General features: G+C 63.3%; 1 protein-coding gene and 1 long non-coding RNA gene across 2 annotated transcripts; one reads left to right on the top strand and one right to left on the bottom strand.

Annotated features, from left to right (window-relative positions):
* Positions 1–881: 881 nt before the first annotated feature.
* Positions 882–16,721, bottom strand: AMZ1 (archaelysin family metallopeptidase 1). Its single transcript, XM_077140182.1, has 7 exons — positions 16,429–16,721; positions 6,451–6,953; positions 6,043–6,210; positions 5,357–5,485; positions 4,995–5,164; positions 4,483–4,659; positions 882–1,894 (listed from the first exon to the last, which is right to left on the bottom strand). The coding sequence occupies exons 2-7, from the start codon at positions 6,752–6,754 to the stop codon at positions 1,367–1,369; spliced, it is 1,476 nt and encodes a 491-aa protein (XP_076996297.1). The 5' UTR covers positions 6,755–6,953; positions 16,429–16,721; the 3' UTR covers positions 882–1,366.
* LOC143666840 (uncharacterized) lies at positions 12,957–14,250 on the top strand. The gene is made up of 3 exons (XR_013167745.1): positions 12,957–13,067; positions 13,277–13,413; positions 14,076–14,250. It is a non-coding gene; the product is annotated as an uncharacterized LOC143666840 (long non-coding RNA).
* Positions 16,722–27,709: the final 10,988 nt, after the last annotated feature.

Below are 27,709 nucleotides of genomic sequence, written 5' to 3'. Positions count from 1 at the left end.
CCTGGCGCCCTCCAGCCCAGCGGCTCGGCGTGTCACCTCCGCTTAACCTTAAACAGCTCCAGGCTTAACCTTCTGCAGAAGACAGGGACAGAGAGGTGGGCCCTCGTGCAGACCCCGCAGCAGCAGCGAGGGGGGCTACACTGTCCACAGGCGGCCGCCCCTGCGATCCTCGGCTCTCCCCCGGGGGTGAGGCGGACTCCCTGCCCCGCCCCGGCCGCGTGTGGGCCCTGGGACGGCGACCTCGGCGAAGGTGGGAGGGGCTGTCTGCGGAGGTCTCGTCGTGGAACGCGCCGCGCGTCGGCCTGGCCCGCTCAGACCCCCAGCTGCCGCGCTGGGACAGGCTCCCGGGCGGGGGAGGCGACCGAGGCCCGGGCCCCCAGCCAGGTCCCCCGTGGCGAGCCGAGGCAGGTGCCCCAGCACCCCAGCAGCCTCAGGAGCTGCACCGGGCTGCCGTGGCTCCGAGCCCCGCGTCATGTGGCCGCGGGCCCTGCACGCGTCTTCCCTCAGCTCCGTCTCCGCCGCACCCGGGGCAGTCCCGCCTGCAGGCCGCTCTCCTCCTCCATTGGTACTTGGTGCTGTTCTCTTACAAGACGCCCCGGGCGGGAGACGCCACCCACACGACGTCCACGTGGCTCCAGGTGAGCTCGGCGGTCAGCTGGGCCGAGGAGCGCGACGGACGCGGAGCACCAGAGGCCTTGGGGTCACACGGCAGACGTGACGGAAATAAGGGGCGATGCGCGGTCCACGGCCGCGGCGGCAGATGTCAGCGCCGGTCTCAGCAGCGGAGAGGATGGGCAGAACGCGGGCAGGAGCCACCCGGCCACGTGGCTGCGGGCGGCATCCGGCGGCAGAGCCCCGAGACCTGCGGGGGCCCTCCCCGCCGCGCCCGCAGGCAGAGTGCTGGGGTGGCCAGGGCCTCCGCCCTGCAGCAGAGGCGCCTGCCTGCCCTTGTCGCGGGGCACAGCAGCGTCGGGGTGCGCTTAGTGCCGCACAAAGTGTCCCCCAACCCTTGGCTAGTTTTGTAGGGTTTTGGGGGGAAGTGCATGGTCTGGGAGTCGAACCTGGGTCCCCCGCATGAAAGGCGGGCATTCTAACCACTGAACCACCCGTGCACCCTTGTTTTGTATTTTTTTAAGTGGGAGACATTTCAGGTTGGGAGCCAGACACCAAGGCTTCCCCTCCGAGCAGACGCCCCGGCGGTGGAGCCCACCAGCTGCCACGGCCACGCCCGCCGGCGACGCCGCCTCTCCTCCTGCTCTCGCAGCCGGGGCTGAGCTGCGGGGCCGCCCCTCCCGGAAGTCCCGGCGGGGCCCTGGCGGCCGTGCCCGCCTCGGTCTGCGCCGCCCGCAGCGACCCCCGGGCCGCGCTACTTCTCCTCCCACTTCCAGCGCCGGGGCGGCGACCCTGCCTTGGCGGGTGTGCGCGCGCTGAACCGCTTCCTCAGGGAGGCCAGCTTGTCCCCCAGCGCCTGCCGCAGCCCCGAGCCGTCTCGGCCGCCGGGCAGGTCCCGCCTGGTGGCCGCGGGCCGCCCCGGGAACATGTCCCACCGGGCGAGGGCGTCCACCGCTCCGTCCACCTGCGCCAGCTCCTCCTCCCGCACCTGCCTCTCCAGCGCCCGGATGCAGGCGGCCAGCCACAGCCGGTGCTCCCGGACGGCCGCCAAGGGCTCGGCGGGCCCCCCGGGCGGGGACGCGGCCCCCACCTCGGCCAGGGGCCTGGGCGCCCCCTCGGGCTCCAGCTCCGGGCCCGCGTCGGGGCTGAGGGGCTCCGACACGCTGGTGACGGCCTCCGGGTCGCTCTCGCCACCCACCCCCGAGTCCTCCGACACGGACAGCTCGCCTGCCTCCCGGGCCGGCCAGGGCCCCGCCACCGCGTCCGTCCAGGCGTGGAGACGCTGCAAGGGAGAGAGGGGCCTGAGGCGCCCTGAGCAGTGACCCGCCTGGCCACGGCCCGCAGCCGGGACCGACGTCTGCGCAGAGCCCCAGTGGGCATGTGGGAGGCTGGCGGCCGCTGTCCACTCCGTCGTCGGGTCACGACACGAGGGAGCCACCCTGCTGCCCGGCACTGGGGTCCCTACACCATGGAGTGTCATTAGCCCCAGAAGGGGACGCAACTCTGATACCCGCCACTAGCACAGCGGCCTTGAGGCAGGCCCAGAGAGGAGCCTGGGCAGCGTGGGTGCTGGAGGCCAGGGGCCTGGGGAGGGGGCCTGGGGAACTGGGGGTCTGGGGACTAGAGGGACCAGGAGTCCAGGGGGCTGGGGGCCAGGGACTGGGGGGCCACCCAGAGCCCTGTTGCTCACCATCCCCACCACTGCCCGCTGTCCCCACCACTGCCCGCCATCCTTTACTCCCCCCTGTCCCCCCTGCTGCCTGCTGTCCCTCCCTGCCCTGGGCAGAGGGTCACAGTCCTCGGCATAGGTCCCCAAGGACCCCTCCACCCTCCCCTGGGGGGCGCGGGCTGCCTCCTTGTGCAGTGCCCAGGACCGTTCTTCCGGCACCCAGAAGCCCTAAGGCACGTCCAGGCCAGACGGCAGAGCCAGGCCCCCCCGAGGGCGCGGCGCGGAAGGAGACACCCAGCCCTGCACAGGCCACAGTAGTCCCTGTCCTGAGGGTCACTGCAGCTGCTTCTGCCCTGCTGGGGCCAGAACCCACCCCGGGAACCCCAAGGACCAGAGACCCCTCACTCTGATGATGTGATAGCAGCCAGTGTGGGGGCACAGCCAGGGAGCATGCTGACCCTCTGGTGGGGAAGGCCCTGCATCCCCCATCGAGGTGCTTCCCCTCCCCGCAGGGGCTGTCCCTGAGCGCGCAGCCCCTCCCCAGGGGCGGGGGGCAGGCCGAGCAGAGAGGGCACTACCCATGGGCCGCCTGTGGGGGAGGGGACCCCACAGCCCAGGTCAGTACCACAAAGGCCACGACTGCTCACAGCTGCCAAACTAAACAAAAACTTTCCAACCCGGTCTCCTTACTCTTAAGGAAACATCAACCTCGCCTGCCCTGAGCTCTCAGTCGGCGGGCGCTAGCACCCACCCAGCACCCAGCACCCAGTGGCCAGGGTCGGCAGAGGGCAGCACCAGCCCCCCAGACTCCTGTGGGTGGCAGGGATCCAGGTGGCAGAAGGCTGTGGGGGCAGAGACTGGAGGGCAGTGCTGGGGACATGTCCGCAGAGGCTGCAAAGACACAGCTGGCCTCCCTGCCACACCCCACTCTCCTGTACCCCTGGGCACCCTTCTGAGCTGCCACAGCTGAGGTCACCCAGGGAGGTGCAGGGCAGCCCAGGTCACCCAGGGAAGGAGCAGGGGCACAGCCCAGGGGCACAGGGGCCCCACGGGCAGTCCAAGTCATCTCATCGAATTGGGGGGCCACTAGCGTCTAAGAACTGAGATCCAGTTTCCACTTGGGCTTGAAAAATGCGCAGTCCCGGCATGGGGAGCCCCAGTCCATGCGGTGGCCAGTACAGGGCGGAGGGGTGCAGGCCTTGGAGCCGTGTCCGGTAGGGCGGGAGCCCACTGTCCCCTCCCGCCAGGCACAATGGCTTCCCCAGGAGGGGCATCTGCAGAGCAGGAAGTCCTGGCCGAGGAGCTGCGTGGGCGGGGGGCTCCTTCCCTGCACCCCTCACCCCACGGCGCTGGTCATGTGACGCTATCCCTCCCACACCGCGTGGGTCCACCGGGCAGTAAGTGGCGCCTTTGGCCACGGGCCCCACACCCAGGGGAAGGCGCAGGCGGTGCCCTCGGGTCTGAAGTCTGATTTAGCACCCTGGGCAGGGTGTGGGGGGGGGCGATTAAACCCGGCGCCCCCTTCTGGACAGCCCCCGAGGCCTGAGGACGACGTCCACGCACGTCGCGGCCCTATCGCACCTACGGGCACGAGGGTGGCTCCAGGCGCAGGACATGGGGCGCTGGACCTGCAGGACCGGGGCCCCGACCGCAGCGTGGGGGGGACCTCGAGGGCCACACGTGCCCAGCCCCCACCCACAGATCCGCAGTCCTGCCCATCGGAGCAGTGGGGGGGACCCCAGGAGCTGCAGGGGGCAGGGCAGGAGGTGAGGAAAACGCTTCGAAACCAGCATGGAGGCGGCCGCAGCCTGCGGGGTGCCCGGGACCCTCCAGACGGGCGCGCAGTCTCGGGGCTCCCTCTCCACGCGGCACCAGGGGAACCCCGCCAGGGACCACCACGGGGATGGTCGCGGCTGCGGCCTCTGGGCAAGGCAGCAGGACCCTCCAGCTCACAGGCCCGGGCTTCTCCGGCCTGTCCTCCCTAGTGCTGACCGCCGGGCTCCCGGGGCCTCCCTGTCCACGAGGGGCCCTTCCCGGCTCTGACCGTGGCACTGCCCTGGAGCCTGCGCCGCCGCCCGGGGCGGGTGTGGGGCGGGAGCCCCGGGTCCCCGAGGCCCGTCAGCAGGCACAGCTGCACCGGCCGCCGCCCCCAGCCCCGGGGCCCGGCCCGCAGGAGCCGCCAGCCGTGCCCAGAGACGCACCTTGTACCTGTCGATGAGCCTGAAGCCCAGGATGTGCTGCAGCTTCCGCAGGCACACGGGGCAGAGGTCGGGCGGCCGCCGCAGGGCCTCGTCCAGGCTGAGCGCGCCCTGCATGAGGCAGCGCAGCCAGCGGCAGCGGCCCAGGCCCAGCAGGCGGCAGAGCTCGTGGCAGGCGGCCTGCGGGAGGCACGGTTCCCTGGGAGGGGCCCCGGCGCCGGCCGCCCCGCCCCCAGCCCGCCCCGGCGCCAGAGGGAGGCGAGGGGCCAGGCGGCCGGGAAGGGACCCCGCGCCCCCTCCGCCCCCTGCGGCGGCATCTGGGGACCCCTGGAGGCCCCTTCGGCCGCCGTGCCCAGAGTCGGGGACCCCCGCACCCCCGGGTAGCCGTGAGCTGCGGTGCACCCCGGGACAGCTCCACACCTCATCGATGGCCTCGCGCCCCTGTCCTCGGCACCCCCGGGCTGCCCTGCAGCCTCCTCCCGCCCGCCCCCTCCCGACCCCCGCCGCCTGCCCACCTGGCAGCACTGCACCACGCCCAGGGCGCTGAAGCTTGGGCTGCAGCCTGTGTCCCGCGCGGGGCTCTCAGGGCCTCCCGGGGCCGCCTCTGCCGGGCCGGGGTCGCAGGTGCTGGGCCCCGCGGGCGAGGACTCCCGGGAGAACCGGGCAAAGCTGCAGACACCCACTTCTGGGGAGAGGCGGAGAGAAGGCGCTCGGGCCGCCCGGACTTTGGGGAGCGCAAGTCAGAGCCGCCCCTCCCTTGCCTGCCCCCCCCCAGCCACAGTCCGGGGACCCCAGCATCTCCGCCTGCCCCTGGAGAAGGGCCGCCGGGGCACGTATCCCCCGCCCCGGGGCAGGAGGGCTGCCCCTGGGTGCTCACCGAGCCCTGGGAGGGACTTGCCGAAGGTGAAGCTCCAGGCCTCGCAGGGGTACAGATCGGTCAGCGTGACGGCCAGCACGCACAGCGCGTCCCCGGGCTTGTGGCTCCTCAGGAAGGACAGGATGCCGTCTGCGGGGACAGGGCCGGGAGGAGCCTGCGCCCCGCCACTCCGCGACCCCCGCCCCCGGCCCCAGGACCTGCCCCTTCCCGAAGTCAGACACGAGCTGGCGACCCTCCCAAGAGCAGGAGAGATCAAGGCAGAGAGCTGGGGGGGGACGAGGCGGGGTGCAGATGCGGGGGGTCGAGGGGGGAGGGGCGGGAGGGGCGGGGCTCTACGTGCTGGGCTCGGGGAGTGGACGCGTTGCAGCCCCAGAGGGAGACAGCGGCAGGGCGGGCCGGAGCCGGTGCCACTCGCGACAGGGGGCTGCGCACGGCAGCGGGCGGGCCCTGCGTGTCTGAGCCCCCCACCCATCCCCGCCTCACTCTCTCCAGCTGCCGCGACCCCAGGGAGGAGGTGGGGTGGCCCCAGCTCTCGCCCCAGGGACCCCAGTGGATGCTGGGCTGGGATCCAGGGCCCACACACTATTGTGGGGGGAGAAGGGAACCCCCGCCTGGTCCCCTCCAAGGTTGGCAAGTGTTTTCCCCTCCCCAGAGACCCCCAGGCTCCCCCGCCCCTGCCCGCTCACCTGTGTGGAGCTGCAGCCGGGCCGGGCCCTGCCCGGGGCGCGAGCGGCAGCGGATGGCGGAGGCGGCCACCGAGGGCAGGCACTTGACCTGCAGGCCCAGGAAGAAGGCCTCGGCGCAGCTCTGCACGCCCACCAGCAGGGCGCCCCCCACGGGCCCCTCGCCCGCATCTGGGGACAGAGCCAGGCTCAGCAGCCCGGGCAGCCCCCGCCCACCCCAGGTAAATCCAGTGTGTGACCCAAGACAGGGTCACACAGGTGCTCGGTCCCAGGCCCACCGTGCCCCCGTCCAAGCATACTGCAGCCCCCCACCCCACCCACTGGCCCCAAGACGCCCGCCTGGCCTGCGGCTCCCCCTCCCCCTGCTCGCGCCCCTCCACGCTCCCGCACCCCCCTCGCTCGGCCCCCCACCGATGGGCTGCAGGTAGATGTGCTTCGGGCCCAGGCTGGGCCTCCGGGCCGCCAGGGCCTCGTGGAAGGTCTGGAAGTCCTCGGGGGGCTCGGGGCGGCTCAGGAGCCAGTCGAAGGCCGAGTGGATGCGCGGGGGCCCGAAGAGGGTCCCCTGGGGGTTGTAGGCCTCGGCCAGGAAGAGCCTCTCGGCGGGCGAGAAGGCGGCGACGTAGTGCTGCCGCAGGCCCGCGTCGCTGGACAGCAGCGCATCCTTCAGGGCCCGTGGCCCGAAGCGCAGCTCCTCGGCACGGCGGCACTGCAGCATGGCCTCGGGGAGCCCCCGCCCGCACCCCTGGCCCCGGGGCCTGGCCACTCCCGGGAGCCCCGCCTGCCGCCCATGAACCCTTCCAGAACCTTCCCTCGGGCTGTCGGTGGCCTCAGAGGGCTCCCGGGTACACCTGCCTGGCGTCCGGCCTCCTCAGCAGCAGCGCGGGGGGCACCAACACTCCCGGCCTGTCGGCACCCTGTGGGGGGACATGCGGGGGCCCGGTCAGCACCCAGAGGGGAGGGGAAACCCACAGGGACGGCAGAGCCCTGGGCTCGCTGGGTGTCCAGGCTGGGTCCCGACCAGCCCCGGGCACAGTGGCAGCGCCGAGGGTGGAGGGGGCAGAGGCCCTGCTGCCCCTCCCGGTCCCCCTCTAGCAGGCAGGGGCGGGGGGCACATGTTCTCCAGCTTCCCCAGGCTGGGTCTGCCCTGGGAGTGAGTGTGTGGAGGGGTCTCCCCGCGGCAGGAAGACGCAGTGGGGGTAGGGGGTGCAGGCTGGGGCCGCCCACAGTTCAGCCCCCACGCAGGCCCCCCCCCGGCCCACCCTGGCTCAGCCTGGAGCTCCCAGAGGAAGGAGGCGTTGGAAAAGAGACCACCCCACATTTGTGCTGAATCCTGCAAATCCAGGGGCAGGCAAGGTCACCTGGGGCCACACCAAGCTTCCCTGGCACTCTCCCCAGGGAAACCCAGGCACCCCTCAGTTCCTGGTTCCGGGCAGCCTCGGTGTGGCCGCAGGGCGACGGCCCAGGCCAGCTGGGAGGGGGCACAACAGCGGCTCCGGGCAGGAACAGGCCCCCTCCCAGCAATGCCCAGGTCTAGAAGTTTCCGGGGCCCGGGGGCAGACAAGCATGGCACCGCGGGAAGCCGTCAGTGGGGAGAGCTGAGGGAGCAGCAGAGCATTTTCACTGCGGAGACAGCTGGGGCAGGGAGGGGGGCCTTGGCACGGACAGGCCTGGGCAGGACAAGGTGGCACATTCGCTACAGATGACCCGGGCCTTCTGCCTAGGGGCACACCGGTGGCTCGTCTGCGTATTTGAGAAAAAAATAAGTAAAAGGACTTCCAGACATTCCACGAGTCCCTGCTTGCCCGGGCCCATGTGGGCTTCGATTTACGTCTCAGACCAGAGACATCCAGGATGCAGGGGGGCCTCACAGGACAAAGGCCAAGCAAAGGAGGGACATCCCGCGGCCGGAGGAAAGGACATGCGCAGCCAAAGTGGACAGAGCAGGGAGGGTCCGAGACCCGGGGGGGCAGTGCTGGCCCCTCCCTCCTGAGAAAGGCAAGCTGCAAGCCGAAGCCTGTTCCTAGGCAAAGCATCACGCCCCAGTGGGTAGCTGGAAAAGTAGAAACTGGCCTTGTTTTTGTGGGGACAGTGAAGAGCCCCTTCCTCATTTTGGCTCACCTTAATTAAAACAGGGGAGCACGATGTTCCTGGGTAAAGTAGACTTTATGTATGCAGATGTGAGTGTGCGTACGCACGTATACGTGTGCATTTATGTGAGTACATAGAAAGGTCACCCCAACTTGCAATGCTGCCAGACCCCAAAGGGCCAAGTGGTCAGCTGCGGATAGAATAAGTGTCTGCAAAGCTTCACAGCCCTTCAGGCACGACCACGACTTCATTTCAGCACCCAGGAAAGTGGGTACGGTTGTGATCCCCATTGTCAAGTCGGCACTCGGGGCCCCCCAGCTACAGGCTTCCCAGGCAAGGGCGCCACCTGCCCCCGGGCAATCCGGGCGCCACAGTCCGCACACACTCTATGAGGGTTAGAAGGGATGTAGCCAAGGCCACAGAGCTCAGAAGGAACAGAGGTAGAGTTTGAACTCAGCTCTGTCTGAACTCCAGACCCGCTGCCGTCCAAACACCATGGTTTCCAGCACCGACACCTGGGGGGCCACACAGCCAGCCCCGGCCAGGCCCTGGCCCCGGGGTCATCTATCCACAGCCCTTGGGCGCCCGCGACGGGCCGGGCAACCCCTCGTGTGCCACAGGGAAAGCCCCCGAGAGGGGCACGTTAGTGGCAGCCAGCAGGACACAGGGGCTGGGGCACGTTTTCCAGAGGCCAGAAAGGGGACGGTGGGGCAGGGGGGAGCCAGCCGGCGAGGACAAAGGGACCCGAGAGCCTCAGGGAGGGCCACGCCACAGCAACAAGGATGGCGAGTATCCAAGAAAAGGAGGAAACGAGAGAGTGCAGGTGAGGATGCAAAGAAGGCAAAGAAGTTGGCGCTGGAGCCTGCTGGGGGGATGGCGGTGGGCGGCGCTGGGGGAAGCAGATTGCGGTTCCGTGGAGTTCGCACAGGGCAGCTGTACCCGCACAGGCCCCTCCCGGGGCACCCCAAGCTCAGATACCCGCACAGCCGTGGTCGCAGCAGCCTTAGTCACAGGAGCCAAAGGGTGAAGACAACCCAAGTGACCGTGGACAGGTGAGTGGGTAAAGGAAATGTGCGCCGTCCCCACGGCGGGCGTCAAGACCAGGGCTGGGGCGCTGATGCTGCAGCGTGGACGGTCCTGAGGCACGAGCTGAGTGAGATGAGCAGAAGAAATTCACCGTCAGAAGGGAGCTGGGAGGATCCCAGGGGCTGGGCGAGGACGGGAGGGGCCGCCGCAGGGGGATGGAGTTTCGGCCTGCGGAGGCGGAAACCCTCTGGTCCCAGCCCTGGTGGCGGTGACACAACCGGGCGGTGAGGGCAGTGCCCCTGGGGTGTGGGACTAATGCCACCTGCGAGTGGTCAGACTGGACCTGCCGTGGTTTTATGCATACACGTAGCCTCCATAGAGAAGGGAGCACAGCAGTGCAGCCGTCCCGAGGCGGCCGGGCAGGGCCTGGGGGCACACCCCTGTCCCCCACCTTTCGAGCGGCCGCTGTGTGCCGGGCACTGGGCTCGGGCTGGACGAAGGTTCCAGACAAACCCGACGGAGCAGCCTGGCCGCGTGGAGCTTAACTTTGGGGTGAGTTTTCTGAACCAGGTTGCATTATTTCTGCAGCTGTCCCATAAGCTTGACGTTATTTCAAAATAAAAAGATGAGAACAATCCCAGACTACTAAGGAGACAGGAAGAGTGAGGCGAGGCAGAGTGGGCCTCCAGGGAAGGTGGAACCTTCTGGACTGGAGAGAGGTGAGGGGCGGGCGGCATCCTAAGCCGGGGGCAGCAGCCCCAAGACCAGCTGCAGATGCAAGGCTGGCGTGTTGCGGGGACAGCAAGGAAGCCAGGGAGGCCGGGGTGGATGCGGGAGAGGCAGGGGCAGATGTGGGGGGCAGTGGGGGCCAAGGGTGGGTGCCTAAGGGTCAGTGGCATTTGCAGGTTCCTCAACCAGTTACATGTAAAATCACCAAACGACGCAGCAGACCCACCCCTGGCCTGTACCCATAGGAACCGAACACTGGGCCGCAGACCCTGCACCCAGAGTCCACGCAGCCTCTTCACGAGAGCCCAAAGGTGGGAACAGCCCAAATGTCCATCAATAGGTGACAATCGCCAAGTGCGGTCTGTGCACGTGGAACATCCCTCAGCCGTAAAAGAAGAATGAGCTTCTTAAAAATTAATAAATTGGAAAAAAAGAATGAGGTTCTGATACATCCTATGACATGGATGAGCCTCAAAGATGCTGTGCTGTGTGATGTAAACCGGGCACCAAAGGACACACACTGCGTGATCCCACTTGTATGGAATCTAGACTGAGCAAAGGCGTAGAAACAGGAAGCAGATAGGGGCAGCGAGGCCAGGAGTGTGGGGGACGCGGGAAGAGCTGGGGTGGACGGGACAGAGCTCCTGTTGGGGAATGAGAAGTGTGGGTCATGGACAGTGTCCATGAGATGGACACTTAAAAAATGGTTAAATGGCAAATTTTATGCTATATCTATTTTCACAGCAAAATTTATTTTTAAGTCAGGGGGGCGGCAAGTAGCATCTTAGTATTCTTGTGGAAACAGTTTGACCTCACAGGTGCCCGGCAGGCTCTCAGGGGTGCCGCTCTAGGGTTCCCCAGACCACACTTTGAGAACTGCTGTTTTCACGAAGCCCCATCCCCTGGAACAATTGTCATCACACCCCCAAGAGCAGCGATGGGCACCTGTGTCCCCCAAACACCTTGGCCGCCTGCCTGCCACCCGAGATGCTCGAGAGCTTGAGAGATGCAGCCGCCTTAGCTGAGGACGGACGGGGGTGCTGGCCGGGCAGCAGGGGACATGGTGGCCAGGCCTGGAAGCTGGGGCTCGGGGTGGCTTGACAGTCTGGGACTGGGCACGAGGGTGTGGGGGGTCCCATGGGACCCGTGCCCAGGCCTGACTGCTGGGGGTCCCGGGCAGCTCCCTGGGACATCGAGGGACCCCACCCCCACAGCTGAATCCCGACACCACCCCCCCACCTGGTCAATGGGGGCTGCAGTGCAAAGGAGCTGACTCCTGGGCACGGGATGGTCTGCGGCGACTCGGCGGCACCCACCCTGTCTGCGTCTCCGGCCCTCTGGCCACCCCTGTGGATTTTGGATCCCAGCCTAGAGCGTGAACTCTCTGGAATTCCCAGCCTGCCCTGTGCGTTTTGGACTGCCAGCCCCCACTGTCTCCCTGAAACAAAACGCACCTCCTTGCACACAGGCACACAGGCACACCATGTCTGTTCTCTCAGAAGTGCCACAGATACGCCACCTTTCAAATGGGAAACTGAGGCCCAGAGACGCTAAGTTCTCAGAACTAGGACGGAGCTGTGGGCTCCCCAAGCCCTGCCTCACCCTGGAACCCATCTCTTAACTTGCCAAGGGGCCTGGGGAAGCTGAGGGAGCCTGTGCCCAACGGCTGCTGACACTTGGGGTTCCCAGCAAACTTCTGATCTGGCTTCTGCCTTCTCCGGGCGTGCGCCTCTCCCGGCCCACAAACTGGGGGAGCGTACTCTTACTCAGGCCACTTCCTCGCCCAGGGGAGGGTGGGCCAGGAGGGGACAAGGTGGCCTGATGGACCAGATAATCGAGGTCAGGCTGCCCCAAACCATGGAGCCCTGGGTGCTTGTCCTCCCCCATTGGACTGGACAGATGGCCGAGCCTCTGGACCAGAAATCAAGCTGCGATTCTTCTTCTTCTGAATAAGCTTTGCAAAACCACCCTGCAGCTGCAGCAAGCTATTTACGAGCTGCGCCCCAAAGCCTGCAGAGCTCCTCCCAGCAGCCCCACCCGGCAGAAGGGAGGTGAAGGGTCCCCTTCTCGGGAGGGGAAATGGTCAGACCGCTGGCTTCCTGCCCACTTCCCTGCAGCAGAGGCCTGAAAGGTCCCCAACTCTGACCCCATGCCCTGGCCTTTCGGATTTTGAGCCTGGAGGCCTCCCACCCACCTCCTTCTCCCTCCCATACCTGGGCGTCCTGTGGGGTACCCTCACCTGCACCTACACGCACCCACGCGCACACTGGGGAGGAGCCCTCGCGGCTCCAGGAGATTCTCCTCGTGTCTAAAGGGCCCCGAGGAGGCGATTCCACACCCACCCGTGCGCACCCATGTCCGGAACGACTTCCGGCGGCGCCTCGCCCCAGGCTCGCACCTTGCCGCGTCTCACCGCGAGCACGAAACCGAGCCGGGGGCAGAGGCCCGGCCCCCGGCCCTGGCCGCCTCCCCTCCCAGGGCGACCCCCGCCCGGGGTCAGCAGCGCAGAGCTCAGAGCGCGGCTCTGCACCAAAGCTCCAGCGCCGCGGCCCCGCGCCCCAGACCCGCGCCCCAACCCCGCGCCCCCAGACCCGCGCCCCGACCGTCCCGCGCCCTCAGCCCCGCGTATCCGCGGTCGCCGCCTGGGCGTCCTCGTGGCTCGCTGGGCGGCGGGGCCCCGGGTCCCTGGCGCTGCGGCTCCGGAGGACGGTTTGGCCAGGGCATCCCCGCCCGCCCCGCTCCGCGCAGCCCGCTCGCGGCGCCCCACGCCGGGTCCCCAGTCCGATCACCGCGGCAACGCGGCACCGGGCTCCTGCTTCCCCGCCAGAGGGCCAAACTTAGTCCCGGCCAGCGCTCGCCCTCGGAGGGCGCCCCGATGGCCCTCCCCGGCCCGGGGACTCCCGGCCCTACCTGGCAGCTCCGCGTCCTCGCGCGCGGTAGGAGCGCAGCGTGGGGACCTGGCGAGAGCCGCGCGCCCCAGGAGGACTCGGCCTGACGTCACCCGCGGGGCGCGGCGAGCCGGGGGGGCGGGGACCGAGGCGGGGCCGTGGGAAGTGGGAGGGCCCCGGGGCCCCCAGCAGCGTCGACGGGCACCAGTGTCTCCGCGCACGTTTGCCTGGTTTCTTCCCGAGCGCCCCAAACTCCCAGAAATGCCTGGGGAGCGCGGAGAGGGTGGGGCCGAGCAGGTGAGAGGCGGTAGGCGCGCCCAGGTGCGCAAGGGGACCTCCAGCAGGTGAGGTGGACGTGTCCTCTCCCCTCCAAACGTCCCGCTGTCAGCCTGCTGTTAGAGGGTACTGGCTTTTTAGCACTTCCCCCACTGAAGGCTGTAAGTCAGTCTCCCGCAGCCTGTCATGTGCCCTGGGAAATAGCTTCTATTTTTCTTCCCATTTTGTAGATGAAAAACCAAGGCCTCTTACAGCCCTTGTGTGACCAGTGGGTGACCAGTGGGTTCCAGCAGGACTCACGATGCAGAGACAGAGCTGCCTGCCCTAGCAGAGGGAACAGAGTCCTGGAAACCAAGAAGTGAGGAGGGTCAGCGCCCCCACCCCTGGGGTGCCTGGGATGAGGGTGAGGTGGGCAGGAGGCCACGGAGGAGGTTTCCAGACCTCCTTTTTATCTAGTCAGGTGGTGGGGAACATGGCGGGGGGAGGTGAGGGGGATGTGGGTTATGGGACTGGTGTGTGGGGAAAAAGGGGTCCCTGGCTATTTTTTCAGGATATGTGGGTGACAGGGAGGGAAGAGAGAGACAGTAGTAGCTTAGGGTGCAGAGAGGGAGAGGGAGGGGCACCTGCTGGGGAGGAGGGGGTGTGCTGGGGGCGAGGGGTCCAGTGTTGGGCTTCACCCCTGGGCAGTGCCCCCTCCCTGCCTCCAGCTCACTCCCAGTTCCTCTCTGGAAAGACAGACAGAGAACCATTTCCTTGGGTGGGGCCCCTGGAGGGAGGGACTCCACATTTTGCCCCCAGATGCCCCCCTCTCCCAGAGAAGCATTGAAGCTGAGGCCGTAGAAGTGGCCGGAGGGGTGGGATGGAGTCCCTGCCCCCAGGCCACGTGGGGCCTCAGAGCTGGGCACATCCCCATGAGATGTTTCCTCTGGGGCCCAGGGATCAGAGGGGATCCTGAACCCCCCGATGGCCTCCCCGAAGCTGGGGCCACAGCATGCCTGGCAAGCTTGGCGCCTCCCCACTTTGACCCAGGTGGAGCTGCCTGAAGCCAGAGAGAGAAGGAGCGCGGAGTCCTTTCCCACGCGGTCCCAGAGTCCCCCCAGCCTCCCTGGCCTCTCCCGGCCTGCCCTGGCCCGGGCTCTCAGGCCTTTTTCCCGGACACCGGGCCGAGGACCCGAGACTTCATGGCCTCAGACTGAAGCGGAGATGTCAGGTTGGTGAGGTGCTGCAGGGCACAGGGGACCCCTGGGAAACCCCATGCGGTTACGTGGGTGTGGAGGGGAGGTCAGGCAGGCCGGGACCCGGTGTCCCCCGCACTGGACGGCGAGCAGCTGCCGTTGGCCCTGGGTTTCCTGCCTGCTCGACGTACTCAGCAGCTGGTCACAGTCCCGGGCTCGGCCAGGCGCAGCGTTGGGACCCCTGGGGCAGCAGGCCCCGGCCAGACATCCCAACTCGTCCCCAGGTTCGCCCAGGGTCCTGTCCAGGGCCAAGTGGGCTGGAGGAGTTGGCCAGAGAGAAGGAGGGGCTCCAGGCCTCAAGACGGACACACAGCCCCTCCCCTGCCCACGAAGGCTCCTTGCTCCGGCCTCCTGGTAATCATGGCTGGTCAGTGCCCGGGTGCAGGGGTGGCACCGGCCTGGCCTCGGTCACCGCAGCTCTTCCCGGGCCCACTGTGGGTTGGGGGGTGCCTGGCCCTGCACCCGGCGCTCCCACTCACGGACGCACTCCCAGCGCCGACCCCAGGTCCTGCCCTTCACCAAGGCCGGCAGTCCCCGTCTTCCGCCTGCAATCTGCTTTGTTCCCAAGTGCCCTTTTGTCCTTGAAAAGCCTTTCTGAGGCGGCTCCTGGGGCCAGACCGTGCCCTCCCCACCGCACCCCCCCCACCCTGCCCCAGCCCGAGAAATGCTCCCCCGCGCTCAGCAGCGCCCCCGCAGACAGCTAAGGGATTTGTCACCAGCCTCCCCCCTCCGCGGCAATTCTTTTCTTTTTCTTTTTTGCAAAGTCTTAAAAACTTATCACACAGCAGTATGTATGTCCATTGTAGAAAATTTGGAGAACTAGGAAACGTAAAGAAAAAAAGGAAGTGCCAACAATCCAACTACGCACGAAAAGGCGATATTAGGGATTGACTCATGTCTCCCCAAAAAGAACTGTCCAAATCTGAGCTGTCCCTGATTCCAAGTGTCTTTGGCGACGTGGTTTAGTTAAGATGAGGCCAAAGGGACAGGGCGGCATCTGGGACGCTGTGTCATGAGAAGGGGAGGTAGGTGTGTGACCACGGGGCGGCTGGAGAAGCCCTTGGTCCCCCAAGAGCTGGAAAGGGCAAGGAAGGACCCCCCCAAGCTTTCAGACTTCCAGCCTCAGGAACTGCGGGAGGGTACACATCTGTTTGCATCGCAGCTCGTGGTTCGGCAGCCCCAGGAAACAGGTGACTTCTCTTAACTTTTTGTTTGCCAGACGTCCTTCCCAACCTCTGTCTCCACATTTATCTGTATCTTTACAGGGATTCGCGTACCCAGTCCATCCTGCCAGCCGCTTCATCGCGTGTCACCCACCCCCGCCAGGGGCCACAGCCCAGCATCCTCACCTCAACAGCCTGCCCTGCATTTGTCTCATGAATGAATCACCTGGTTCGGGACTTTTTTTTTCCCCAATTTCTTGCTATATATATATATTTGCTACTTATATCTATTTATCACTGTGATAAACAATTTAGTTTCCATGAATGCTTGCACGGGTATCTGATTTTCTTCTCCTTGGGGATGAATTCCTACAAGTAGCCTCTGGCTCAAAGTTCTACACTTTCCCTCACACACCTACAAAGATCTTCTGGGTTATTTCGTTGGGGATAGAAGACGCAGAGAAAAGCTCCCTGTTCTGTCCTGAAACTGGTTATTACAAAGAAGCTGTGCAAGAACGCCCTGCCCCACCCACGCCAGCCCTGCTGCAGGAGTAGGCGGGAGAGTGGGACGGGAATTACATGTCAAGCGAGGGAGGCGTCTCCTCCTTCCAGCCGCCTGTTTTGCACATAACGTTGGAAATCCAGGGACTGTGGGTCTGGGCCCTCCAGGGTGCTCCCGGCTCATCAGGAAGGTTCCCTGCCCTGAATGGGAGGTGCCAAGTACTGGGGCCCCCTGAACACAGAGGCAGCTGCTGACAACCCAGCCCAGAGCCAGCTGGGGCTTTGGGCAGCCAACGCCCATCAAATCATACCGCCTCAGTCCCTGTCCCTCCACCCCCTGTCCATAGCATATGTCTGTCCTAACACTACTGTGTCTCCAAAACAACCTGTCAAAGCCACCTTTTTGGAGACAACTCTAAAAATGGGCCATGATATCAGGCACCCATCCTTTCAGCCAGCTGGACAAAAAGGCTGCCACCTCACCTTCATTCTCATCACCATCCTCTGAGCAGGAAGAACCCGGGCTTTGGCAGACCGGGGTTTGGAAGACAAGGTTTGTTGAACCTTGAGAAATTGGCTCGTCTCACTGCACCTTGGTTTCTCCAAGCTAGAAAGGGGGAGAGTACTTCCTCGGATTGCCAAAGGGACGGCAGACGGCAGGTCCGCAGGACGTGGCAGCCGTTCACTCAGGGAGCACTTCAAAGGCACTGCGGGGAGCCAGGTGCCATGAGGATGGGCTGCTCGGCCTCTCTGCTCAGCACAGCCCTGCTCTGCTGCCAGGCTGACGGAGGGAGGGGCAGGCAGGGGCCGGCCCACATGGCTGACGGAGGGAGGGGCAGGCAGGGGCCGGCCCACATGGCTGACGGAGGGAGGGCCAAGGTCGCGGGCCGAGCTGTGGACCATGCCTGGTGGAGGGGACAGCCTGGGCAGGGAGCATGTATTTAGGGAGGCGTGAGTGGCTAGGCTGGTCCCGTGGGGAGGGGGCCCAGGTCACAGTGGGATGCTGAGAGCAGGGTAGGTGACAAAAGAGGGGACCATGGGGGATCCTGGGGGCAGTGGGAGGGGCAGGAGGGCTGATGAGGGCAGGGGATGCCAGTAGGGGTGCAGGTGTGAAGGAGCCCTGTGCTGGCCCCAGGACAGGACCTGCTGGGCCATGCCTCAGTTTCCCCAGGCTCCCTTTGTTTCCGGCCGGAGCAGCTGGCCCTGGAGCTCTGTCTGGCAGTGGGAGCCCAAAATGAGGTATGTGGCCTTCCCGGCTGCCTCAAAGGCCCCAAGCAGCCACTGAGAAAAGCTGCCGTTTGCTGAGGGCCCATCTGCGCCAGCCCAGAAGGGGTGCCAGGGACCCCACCCTCTGGGGCCAGGTCTGGGGTGGCCGAGGGCCCTCTCTGGGCTGGGAGGGGGGCCCAGAAGAGGCCTAGGCCCTGGGCCAACCCCCCATGGGAGCTGGGGCAGCTCAGCGGTTCCTGCCGGGCTGGTGGGCTGGCCTGGGCCCAGTGCCCTGCCCTCCGGCTGCGAGGGCCACTCCTGAGCTGGGGGCCTCGAATGCACTCAGGGTCCTGGGCTCGGACAGCCCTTGTTCCCTCCAGAAAGCAGCGGGGCGTCTGGGGCTGGGCCTGGGGGGCAGCTCAGCACAGCACCCGGGCACATGCACGGGGCAGCCCTCAGGGTGGGGGGCTCCTGGTGGCAGCGCAGGCCCCTCCCTCTGTCCCAGCCCCACCCTCGGGGAAACAGGGGACCCGCCTGTTGCTTCTCAGCAGAGAAAGGGACCAGGCGGGCAGGGCCCCTGGGAGAATTTGCTGGAACCAACCAGCCCTTCTGGGGGAGCGGCCCCCAGCCCTTGCCCCCCTGTGACGTAGGTGCTGACCCTCGGTCCTGGCCGCGGGTCGCACTTGACCCCAGACCCGCCCTCTGCCGGGAACAACAGCGATGATAGTAGCCCCGGGGCGGGCGGAAAAGGACCGCACCTGCCCCCCACTGCCCTCCGCATAACCCCTGACGGCCGCACCCCCCAGACCTCCACGGCAGGGCCAGCCACGCCCCCGGGGGCGAGAAGCCAGGGTGGGCCCCCGCTGGGGGGCAGGGGGAAGGAGAAGAGCCAGGCAGCCCCCACCCCCACAGCCCACCTGGCTCCACTGGCCAGAGGTGGGTGATGTGACACATGCGACCCCAGGAGGACCCACCTGCCTGCCCCCCCCACCCCTTGAGCTGGAGCGCCGGGAGAGGGTGCCACACCCCAACCCGTCTGCAGGCCTGGGAGCCTGTGGGGACTGGAGGTTCCGGGCAGCTGCGGAGCTGGGGTCCACGTGGGACCCGGAACCTTCTGCAGAGGAGGCAGCACTGCGGGGGCCACACCCTCCGGCTCCAGTGGGTCCCGCAGAGGCCCCTCCTCCCCGGCCAGAGAGCAGCGGCCTCCCTGCCGCCACCCCCAGGAGTCCCCCGCCCAGTCCAGGCTGCCCCGTCTCATGGGCCTCTTCTAATGCACACCTCCAGCCGGAGAGGGGGCGGCCCAAACAGACCAACCCCCACGCCCCCACTACGAAATCTGCCTAAGAGTCCCCTCACTCTAGGGCCACAGTTCAAATCATCACCCGAGCCCCACCCCCACATCTCCCCCTGGCCAGTGCTCAGCCACAGCCCCTGGCTTTGTCTGTCCATCCACACGCCCTCCCTTCCCCCCAGCTGGGGTCCCCCGACCCCCAACCCCCCCCACATCCCAGCTGTGCTCCCTAAATCAGGAGGAAGCCGCAGCCTCAACGAGCTCTGGCCGCCAAAACCCCGCTGCGCCCCCCTCGGCCCGGCCCTCTCCTCTGTCTCCTGCCTCTGGGCCTTTGCACAGACTGCAGCCCCGCCTGGCTCCCCCCTTAGCCTGGACACCTCCCATCAAACATTTAGGTTTCAGGGCCAACGGCTGCTGCTTCCCAGACCTCCCAGGTGCCATCAATGAGTGTCAGGAAGTACCTGCTCGGCGTTTATCCTCAGCCCCGGGCACATGCTGCGGGGGCGAGGGGCAGGCCCCCTCTTGCCGCCTTTGGCACCTGGCACAGCAGCTGCCGCACTCCTACAATCCCACCTCCATGCTGTCTGCACACATCCCGGCCTCCGGGCCGTGTGTGCTGCACTCTGCACACAGACCAGCCCGCTCCATGCATGCACACATGCACATGTGCACACGCACGCACTCACACACACACTTGGACCCGTTCCACATGACAGCTGCACACCAGGCCCCACGTGCCCCCCTGCACACCTGCCCTGAGCGACCCTGCCCCCCACACCCACCTGTCGCCCCACAGGGCCAGGCGTGCCTGCTCACACCGTCCCCACGCCAGCGTGCAGGCAGCCAGAGCAGGCAGGCGAGCTGCTGTTTGCCGCCTCTGCCTGCCAGGGTGTTTGCAAAGCCGTTGCCATGGAGACACATCTTTGATCCGACAGGAACAAATGAGTGTGGGGAAGATGGGCTCCAGTGAGGAAGCCAGACATGCAGTCTCTGTCTGGGCAGGACCAGGGGCTCCCACAAGTTGGCAATACCACCCCCCCCCACCCTGAACAAGGTGTGCACACTGAAAAGGAGGCTCTGGGACTATTTCTCTGGGCTCCCTGGTATGAGAACTGATTTAGGTCACTCAGTCACTCAACAAACCTCTGGGAGAGCCACATGGTGTGCTGGCCACTGAGGCTGCAAAGCTGCCCGAGACATGGACGCAGTTCACAAAGGGCTCGTGGGCAGGTCCCTTCCACCCTATTAATGGCCTCCCCCTGGCAGGCAGGGCTCCCTGAGTGCCAAGGGCCAGGCACCCACCTTCTCTGAGGCCAGAGCCACTGAGCAAGGATGCTGGACTCCCCCTCAGTGGTAGACCAATGCCAAGTAGACCCCAACCCCCCACCCCCATGCTGTCTGCCAAGAGTTGGAGTCCCTCTCCCCATGGTTGAATCTGAGCTGGTCTGGTGACCTGCTTTGCCCAGTAAAGGGTGACAGAAGTGACATAGTGCTAACTCTGAGCTTCGGCCTCAAGGGACACCAGGCTCTGCTTTCTGTCTCGTGGATGCCTCCTGTAACCATGAGAGTGAGCCTGGGATGGACTGCTAGAGGCTGAGGGAACACACCTGAGCCTGGGTCATCCTAGCTGAGGCCACCTGAGCTAGCCCCCAGCCAATCCTCCTGCTGACCACAACGTATGCACAAACCCAGCTAAGACCACCCAGCCCAGCCCAGAGCAGCAGCACTCTGGAGGAGTGATAAAATGTTTTTTTTTCGAGCTGCTGTTTGGCAGCCATTTGTTACACAGCACTAGCTAACTGATACACCCATTTTCTAGGGTCCCGGCTGCCAACCACCCAACCTCATGCAGTTGAACCCTGGGGAGTGAGGGCTGGAGTGTGCCTGGCCCCGACAGGGGGAGCGTGTGCACCCAGAGAGCCACTGCATGTCTGCCCTGCACTCACAGAGATGCAGTCACAGGCCCATCTCAGCCTCCTGTGACCCTCACAACCGAGAGGGCAGTCTTCTTGTTCACAGGCGGGAAGCTGGGGGAGGCCGGGGACCTGCCCAGGGTCAGTGTGACCCCAAATACCTGGTTGGAGCAGGGCTGGTCACTCTTTAAGGTTTTTCTCCTATGGAGCCCTGTTTCCTGAGCCAACCACATGCACCAGGTAACAGTGAGTGTGAATTTTCACTTTGCATCTGAGCAGCAAAGCCCCAGCTCATCCTGAGCTGCCGTCCAGCCCAGGCTGAGAGCCGGGCTCGCGTGGGCTCTTCCAGAAGGTTCCACGGTGTTCTAGTTTGCTAGCTGCCGGAATGCAACACACCAGAGACAAATTGGCTTTAAATAAAAGGGGATTTATTTTGGGGTGGGCCGCGGTGGCTCAGCGGGCAAAGCGCTTGCCTGCCATGCCGGAGGACCTCGGTTCGATTCCCGGCCCCAGCCCATATAAAAAACAAACAAACAAACAAAATACAATAAAACAAGAAAATGTTTAAAGATGTTTCCCTTTCTTCCTCCCTTCCATCCTTCCTTCCTTCTCTCTATCTGTCCTTCCCTTCCTCCCTCTCTCTTTAAAAAAAAAAAAAAAAAAAGGGGATTTATTTTGTTAGTTCTTCAGAGGAAAGGCAGCGAACTTTCCACTGAGGTTCTTTCTTACGTGGAAGGCACAGGATGGTCTCTGCTGGCCTTCCCTCCAGGCCCCTGGGTTCCAACAACTTTCCCCGGGGTGATTCCTTTCTGCATCTCCAAAGGCCTGGACTGAGCTGCGAGTGCTGAGATGAGGAATGCGAGTTGCTAGGCTGTGCTACATTGTGTTCTCTCATTTAAGCACTGGCCAATTAAGTCAGACGTCACTCATTGCAGCAGACACGCCTCCCAGCTGACTGCAGATGTAATTAGCAACAGATGAGGTTCACCTACCGTTGGCTTATGTCCACAGCAACAAAACTAGGTATGCTCACCTGGCCAAGTTGACAATTGACTCTAACTAACACACCGGCCTCTGTGACGGGCCGAGCGGAGGCTCTGGGTTGTGGGGAGCCCCTGCCCCCAGCTGAGCCTCCCGGGGTGGTCTCTACGGGCTCTGCTCCAAGGCTGCAGTAACAAAGCCCCACCTGCAGGGGCGCTAAAAGCAAGGGGAACTGGCGGCCAGAGGCCTGAAATCCAGCTGTCGCGGCCCCTCTGACGTCTATGGGGACAGACCCCTGCCTCTTCCAGCCCCGGGGGCGGCGACCCCTGGCCTGTGGCCTCAGCTCTCCATCCCTGCCCCATTGTCACGTGGCCTTGGCTCTCTGTCTGTGTGTCTGTCCTCTTCTTGACGCAATCCATCTGCAGAGACCCGCGTTTCCAGCCCAGCCCCAAGCACAGGTACGGAGCTGGGACTTCGGCTTATCTTTTTTGGGGGTGCAATTCGATTCATAACACCAGGGAAGTGAAAGCTCCGGCTGGATCCTGGAGTGCCAGCGGGGGCTGTCGGAGGGGCCAGGAGGGAGTCGTGATGGCGCGTAGGGACCCGGGAGGGGCCGGCCCCGGGCTGGCTGGAGAGTCATCGCAGAGCCACGGGCTGGCCTGAAGGCAGGGCCCCAGGGGTGGGTGGTGAGCGGCTGGGATGGGGGGCTCTCAGCTGTACCCATCAAGGTCCCTGCAGGGAAGAGACCCACTCCCAGGGCTGAACGGAAGAGGTTCTGGAAGGTATGTTCACAGGGAAACAAGGCAGGGGCTGCTCCCAGCCGGCCTCCAGGAACCAGAGCAGCTGGAGGGGGGGGGGGTGGAGGGTGAAAGCCCCCATGTGACCAGCAGGGAGGGAGCCAGAAGAGACAGGGGCAGAGGGCAGGGGCTGGGGCGGGGCAATCCCCGGAGTCAAGGGCACAGGGTGGGGCGGGAAGGAGTGGGCGTGCAGGGCGAGCTCTGCCCTCCGCTTCCCGTTCTCACCCTGTCCAGGTGAGATACCCCTCCCCATCCCGGCGGGAACACAGAGCCCCAGCCACTGCGTTCCAGCCTGACGCCGGTGCCATCGTCCCCACCTGAACCGTGACTGCGATGTCGCAGGGCAGTGGGGCTGGGCGTGGAAACGGGGGGTGCCTGTCGGGTAAAGCAGCCGCCCTCCAGCTCTGCATTCTGAAGGACACACGGAAGGACAGTACCTCGTGCACGGCAGGCTGCGGGGCCTTCCTGCAGAAATGCCTGGGGCTGCTGGTAAGTCTTAGATTTATCACGATGTAGTGTTGTGGGCTAAGCCGTGTTACCCCAAATCTGTGCAAGCTCCGAACCTGGTTCTGTGAACGTGACCCTGCTTGGGAATGAAGTCACTGGGGATGGAATGAGGTTAAACTGAGCTCACACAGGAGTGGGGTGGGCCTGGGTCCCACAGGAATGGGGTCTGTACAAGTGGGGAGGAGACAGAACAGAGGGAAGGCGCTGTGGGAAGATGTGGACAAGAACATGGGCAGGTGGAGGCTGAGGCTGGAGTGATGCGTCTGCGAGCCCAGGAGCCCAGGAGCCCAGGAGCCCACAGCCCAGGAGCCCAGGAGCCCAGGAGCCCAGGAGCCCAGGAGCCCAGGAGTCCAGGACCCCAGGAGCCCAGGACCCCAGGAGCCCAGGACCCCAGGACCCCAGGAGCCCAGGACCCCAGGAGCCCAGGACCCCAGGAGCCCAGGACCCATAGCCCAGGGCCCATAGCCCAGGAGCCCAGGAGCCCAGGAGCCCAGGACCCATAGCCCAGGGCCCATAGCCCAGGAGCCCAGGAGCCCAGGACCCCAGGAGCCCAGGAGCCCACAGCCCAGGAGCCCAGGAGCCCAGGACCCCAGGAGCCCACAGCCCAGGAGCCCAGGAGCCCACAGCCCAGGAGCCCAGGAGCCCACAGCCCAGGAGCCCAGGACCCACAGCCCAGAGATGGCCAGCGAACGAGGCAAACGCAGCAGCTGGAGCAGCGGCCCCTGAGCCTCCGGAGGCGCCCGGCCCACCCGCCCCTGCCGGCTCGGGCCTGCAGCGTGGGGAGAGAGCGCGTCCCTGGTCCCTGGTCCCTCAGGGGGAGGGCGTCCGACCTGGCTCGTTTCAGCGGGGCTGTTGCAGCTTCTCTTTAGCCACCACCTACCGGTCACATCTGTGCCCACCCTTTCACCTTTCACCTTTCACCCTTCCATCCAGAGGGGCCCCCTAAAGGCCGCCTGCAGGACGCACGGCCAGGTTTCTAAGAACCAGGGGCGGGGCATGCACCTCCAACCCCGAGGCCCCTCGGCTTAGGGTAATGACCATGCAATCACAGTTTCTAACACTTCATTACATTATTTTTGTTCCTTTTTGATGCTTTCTGAATCGCTTTTAAAAGCTGCTCTCCCCCCACCCCTTCCTCTAACAAGGAATGCCCCATGGGCCTCGTGTCCTTTATTGTCTGTACCTGCGGGGTGTCGACTCGCGCACCCCAACAGAGCCACGGCCCTGCAGGTGAGGCCACCATCACCATCAGTGCATCTGCCGGTAATGCGGTGTCTGCTTAGGTAAGGCCCACCCGGACCAGGAGGCGCCTAGAGGAGCCAGGGGGTGGGCCTGGGCGGGGACTCGGGTGGCGAGCAGGGCCCCGCGGCACCCCGGGTGGGACGGCCAGCCTCTGAGGCCGGGAGGCGACAGACCCGCCCGTGGGCGACCGAGACCCCTGCCTTTAGCCCCCAGGGTGTGGACCTCACCGAGAACTTTGCATCTGAGCTGTGATGGAGAGCGTTTCTCTTTTTTTCCCTTCTTGCATCTCAAGTATTTTTCTTCAAGACTTGGTGTCGCAGCACCTCAGGCCCCTCTGTCCCGGACCCCGCGCGGGCGCAGTTCGGCTGCATGTGACGTCTCGGGGTGAGGGGCCTCCGCCTCGGGCCCCCCACGCAGCTGCACACTTGTGCGGCGGCCTCACCGTCCTCTCTCTCCCTTCTCTCTTTCTTCTTTCCCTTCGTGTTCTCCTCTGGAAGATCTTCTATCTAATTAGATGTCACTAATTTGTGCCTCAGCTGTTCTGTTCTTTATTCCATCTCTAATGTCCTTTATTTCAAATCCCGTTGCCTGTGCTCTCCATTTCCTCACCCCTTTTCTCACCGACTTGTTCTCCTGAGGCTGGGGGCAGGGTTTATGGTCTCCTTCCACTGGTCTGTTTTCTCTTCCTCCTCGGAGTGCCTGCAGCATCTGCTTCGTGAGGTTTGCTCCTGTGTTGGTTACTCACTAATAACGGGACACGGCCAGACCCCGGAGATGGTCACTTTGGGTCACTGTGGGTGAGTGTGGGTGACAGCCCCTTATAAATCCCCTGGTCACTGCCCCTTCGCTTTTGACAGGTACACCTGGCTCCTCTTTGTATTTCAAACCTCCTGAGTCACTATGATTTCGATCTATTATTTGCCACCTACAATGTGGGTTTGCCTTATGAGTTATTCTCCTAATAGATAACTTGAGCTTATTTACACTTCTTTGTTATGACATTTATATGCAGTAATTATTCTACCATTCTGTTTTGTATTGTGCATGAGAACTTAGAAATACATCCTCTCTCCCTGCCTGTTGGAGACCAAGATAGAGGAATTGGGCAGACGAAGATCAAAACTTCAGCTCTATGCAGAGTTGAGGGTTTGGAGAGCGGGGCCCAGGCGTGCGGCAGCACCTGCCTCCCTCGGCGGGCCAAGGGGACAGGCAGAAGCCGGGAGTCAAGAAGACCCAGGAGGGAAAGGAGGAGACGCTGTCGAGTGTGTCACTGTGAGGCGGAGAAGCCGAGGGACCCCCGATTGCTTCTGGGAGGAAACTGCCCCTCGGAAACCAGAGCTATCAAGCCCTGCTGTGAAGTCACCCCATGGTTCCGGCAGCCAGGAGGCGAAAGCAACCATTCTGTGCTGGTTTTTCTGAGATGGCGGTAACAGTTTTGAGTTTTACTTGTAGAAAGTTCTCTTAAAACTTTGAATATTTATACTTGTTCTTCTATTTGGTTCTTCTCCACGAGATACCACTTAGCTGTGTGTCTGATGTTCTTTGTTTTCCATAGCTGTCATTTCTAATGCTTTTAATCCTTTACTTTATTTTCATTGCATTTTACTGCTTTTCTCAGTTCTGTCCTTCGTGTCCCTCACCCTGCTGAGAGTTAACCTTTGTGCTGCTGCCACTCCGGCTGTTATTTCTGGGACCACGTTTGGCTCTCTGCGCCCCCTTTTTCCTGAGCTGATAAGTGCAGGTTGTGCCTTCCAGGGTTATCTGCTTGTGTCCCCTGTGACCTCCTGTACCTTGGTTTTGAGCAATCTCATGCATTGATTTTTTTAGTTCATGGTGATAATGTGTGGTCACGATTTTCACATTCTCCGGCAGCAACATTTTTCTAGTGTGTGTTCACGGCTATATCCCTATGTCTGTAACTCTACCATAAATGCCCTTGTTTGGGATACAAAGACCTTCTGGTCACATCTCAGGTAGATTCGTTACCAGCTTTTTTGCTGTAGATTCGACACACAATAAACTGCACATATCCAAGTGCACAATTTGATGAGTTTTGACACATGCCTACACCCGTGAAACTGTCGCCCCCAAAGCTTCCCCGTGACCTGTGTACCCTCTCCCCACCCACATCTCCACCCCACAACCCTCCACCAGCTGTCTGTCTCGCTAGGTTAGCTTGCATTTCCTCGAGTTTTTCATAACTGGAAGCACACAGTGTGTGCTCTCTTTGGGTCTGGCGTCTTCCATGCAGCATCATAGTTGGAGATTCGTCCATCCTGCACCCAGTCCGTGCTCGTCAGGCACAGGTTCTGTATCTGTGAGTCCACCGGCTCGTTCGTGTGGGTTGGCAATGTGGCACGCCCACGGTCACCTGGGGACAGGCATGGGGCATCTGACACGGACACTCCCTGCTGAGGCCAAGCACAGCGACACCGTGTCTTCTTGTCCCAGCCTTCCTGCTGACAACAAATATCCTCTTGGCGTTTATTTCCCGCGTTCTTGTGCTTTTTGTGGGTGATTCACTGCCTAAAATGGCCCCCGGCGCAGTGCCGAGGTGCCGTCTAGCGTGCCTGGATGAGACGCAGCCTGGTGCTTCGGAGGGTTTCCCTCATGGGTTCCTGCGGTGTCGGCCGTGGATTCGATGTTAGAGAATCGATAATATGGACTAAATCAGAGACTGTACACACAAATCAAGGTTATGTACTGAGGGGGTGGTGAAAATGCCCTCCGAGGCTTGCAGGCCCCGAGCGTGTCTTTGCCCAGGAGCAGTGGCTCAGCGTTTGCCAAGTCTGTGTTGGCAGCGGCTTTGCTGGGAATAACGAGAATTGAGTGGAGCAACGGTTTCATCCTTTTTCGTTGCCGAGTGGTATTTCGTTATGTGGAGACGCAACAATTGGTTCATGGATTTTCTTGTTGACAGACATTTGGGTTGTGTCCAGTTTGGGGCTATTATAACTTAAGCTGCTGGTAACATCCAGTGCACATGTCTTTGTGTGCCCCTAGGCTTCCTTTCATCCTGGGTAGATTCCTCAGAGCAGAATGCCGGGGTCATATGGTAGGTATATGCTTACTTGCTTTTTAAGAAAGTGCCATTTTCCAAGGCTATTGTACCATTTGACATTGCCAGCAGCAGTTTTTGAGCATTCCAGCTTGCCACAGCCTCGTCAATACTTGGTATGTTCAGTCTTTCCCATTTCTAACAGGTGTATAAAGGTCTCTTGTGATTTTTACTTCGCATTTTCCTGATGACTAATGATAGTGAAAATCTTCTCATGTGCATACTTTCCACTGGTATTGCTTCTTTGGTGATGCATCATTTTGAGTCTATTGTTCATTTTAAAATTGGGTTGTCTGTTTTCCTATTGTTGAGCTTGAGAGTTCCTTATGTACTCTGCATATATGTGCTTTATCAGAGATAAGCGCTGCAGGGACTTCCTCTCCCTCTGACGTTTCCTTCCATTCTTTAACAGTGGCTGGAAGACCGCAGCTCCCTCCCAGCCCCTTCCCCGCTGCTAACCCTGGCAAATACCAGTCCTTTCTCCATCTCTATACTTTGTCATTTCAAGGTTGTTATGTAAATGAGATCATACAGTATGGGAACCTTCTTTCCATTCAGCCTAATTCCTTGTGATCCATCCAAGCTGCAGCATATACCAACACTTGATTCCTTTATTAGCAGAATTGTGTTCCATGGTGTGGCTGCACCTTAGCTGGTTTAACCATTCACCCCTTTTTCAAGACATCTGGTTCTTTCCAGTCTGGGGCTAATAATAGATAAAACTGCCACGCACATTGGTTACAGGATTTTATGTGAATATAAGTTTGCA

Source organism: Tamandua tetradactyla, chromosome 23, assembly GCF_023851605.1.
Source record: "Tamandua tetradactyla isolate mTamTet1 chromosome 23, mTamTet1.pri, whole genome shotgun sequence".
Taxonomy (NCBI): domain Eukaryota; kingdom Metazoa; phylum Chordata; class Mammalia; order Pilosa; family Myrmecophagidae; genus Tamandua; species Tamandua tetradactyla.
This window is presented reverse-complemented; position numbering and strand designations above follow the sequence as displayed.

Bases quoted from the DNA above. Each gene is read 5' to 3' on its own strand.
- AMZ1 (XM_077140182.1), bottom strand. From the start codon at position 6,754: ATGCTGCAGTGCCGCCGTGCCGAGGAGCTGCGCTTCGGGCCACGGGCC. The intron at 6,211-6,450 runs GTGGGGGGCCGA...CTCTGTCCCCAG, and splicing joins CATCTACCTGCAGCCCATCG to ATGCGGGCGAGGGGCCCGTG. The intron at 5,486-6,042 runs GTGAGCGGGCAG...CTGTCCCCGCAG, and splicing joins CCGGCTGCAGCTCCACACAG to ACGGCATCCTGTCCTTCCTG.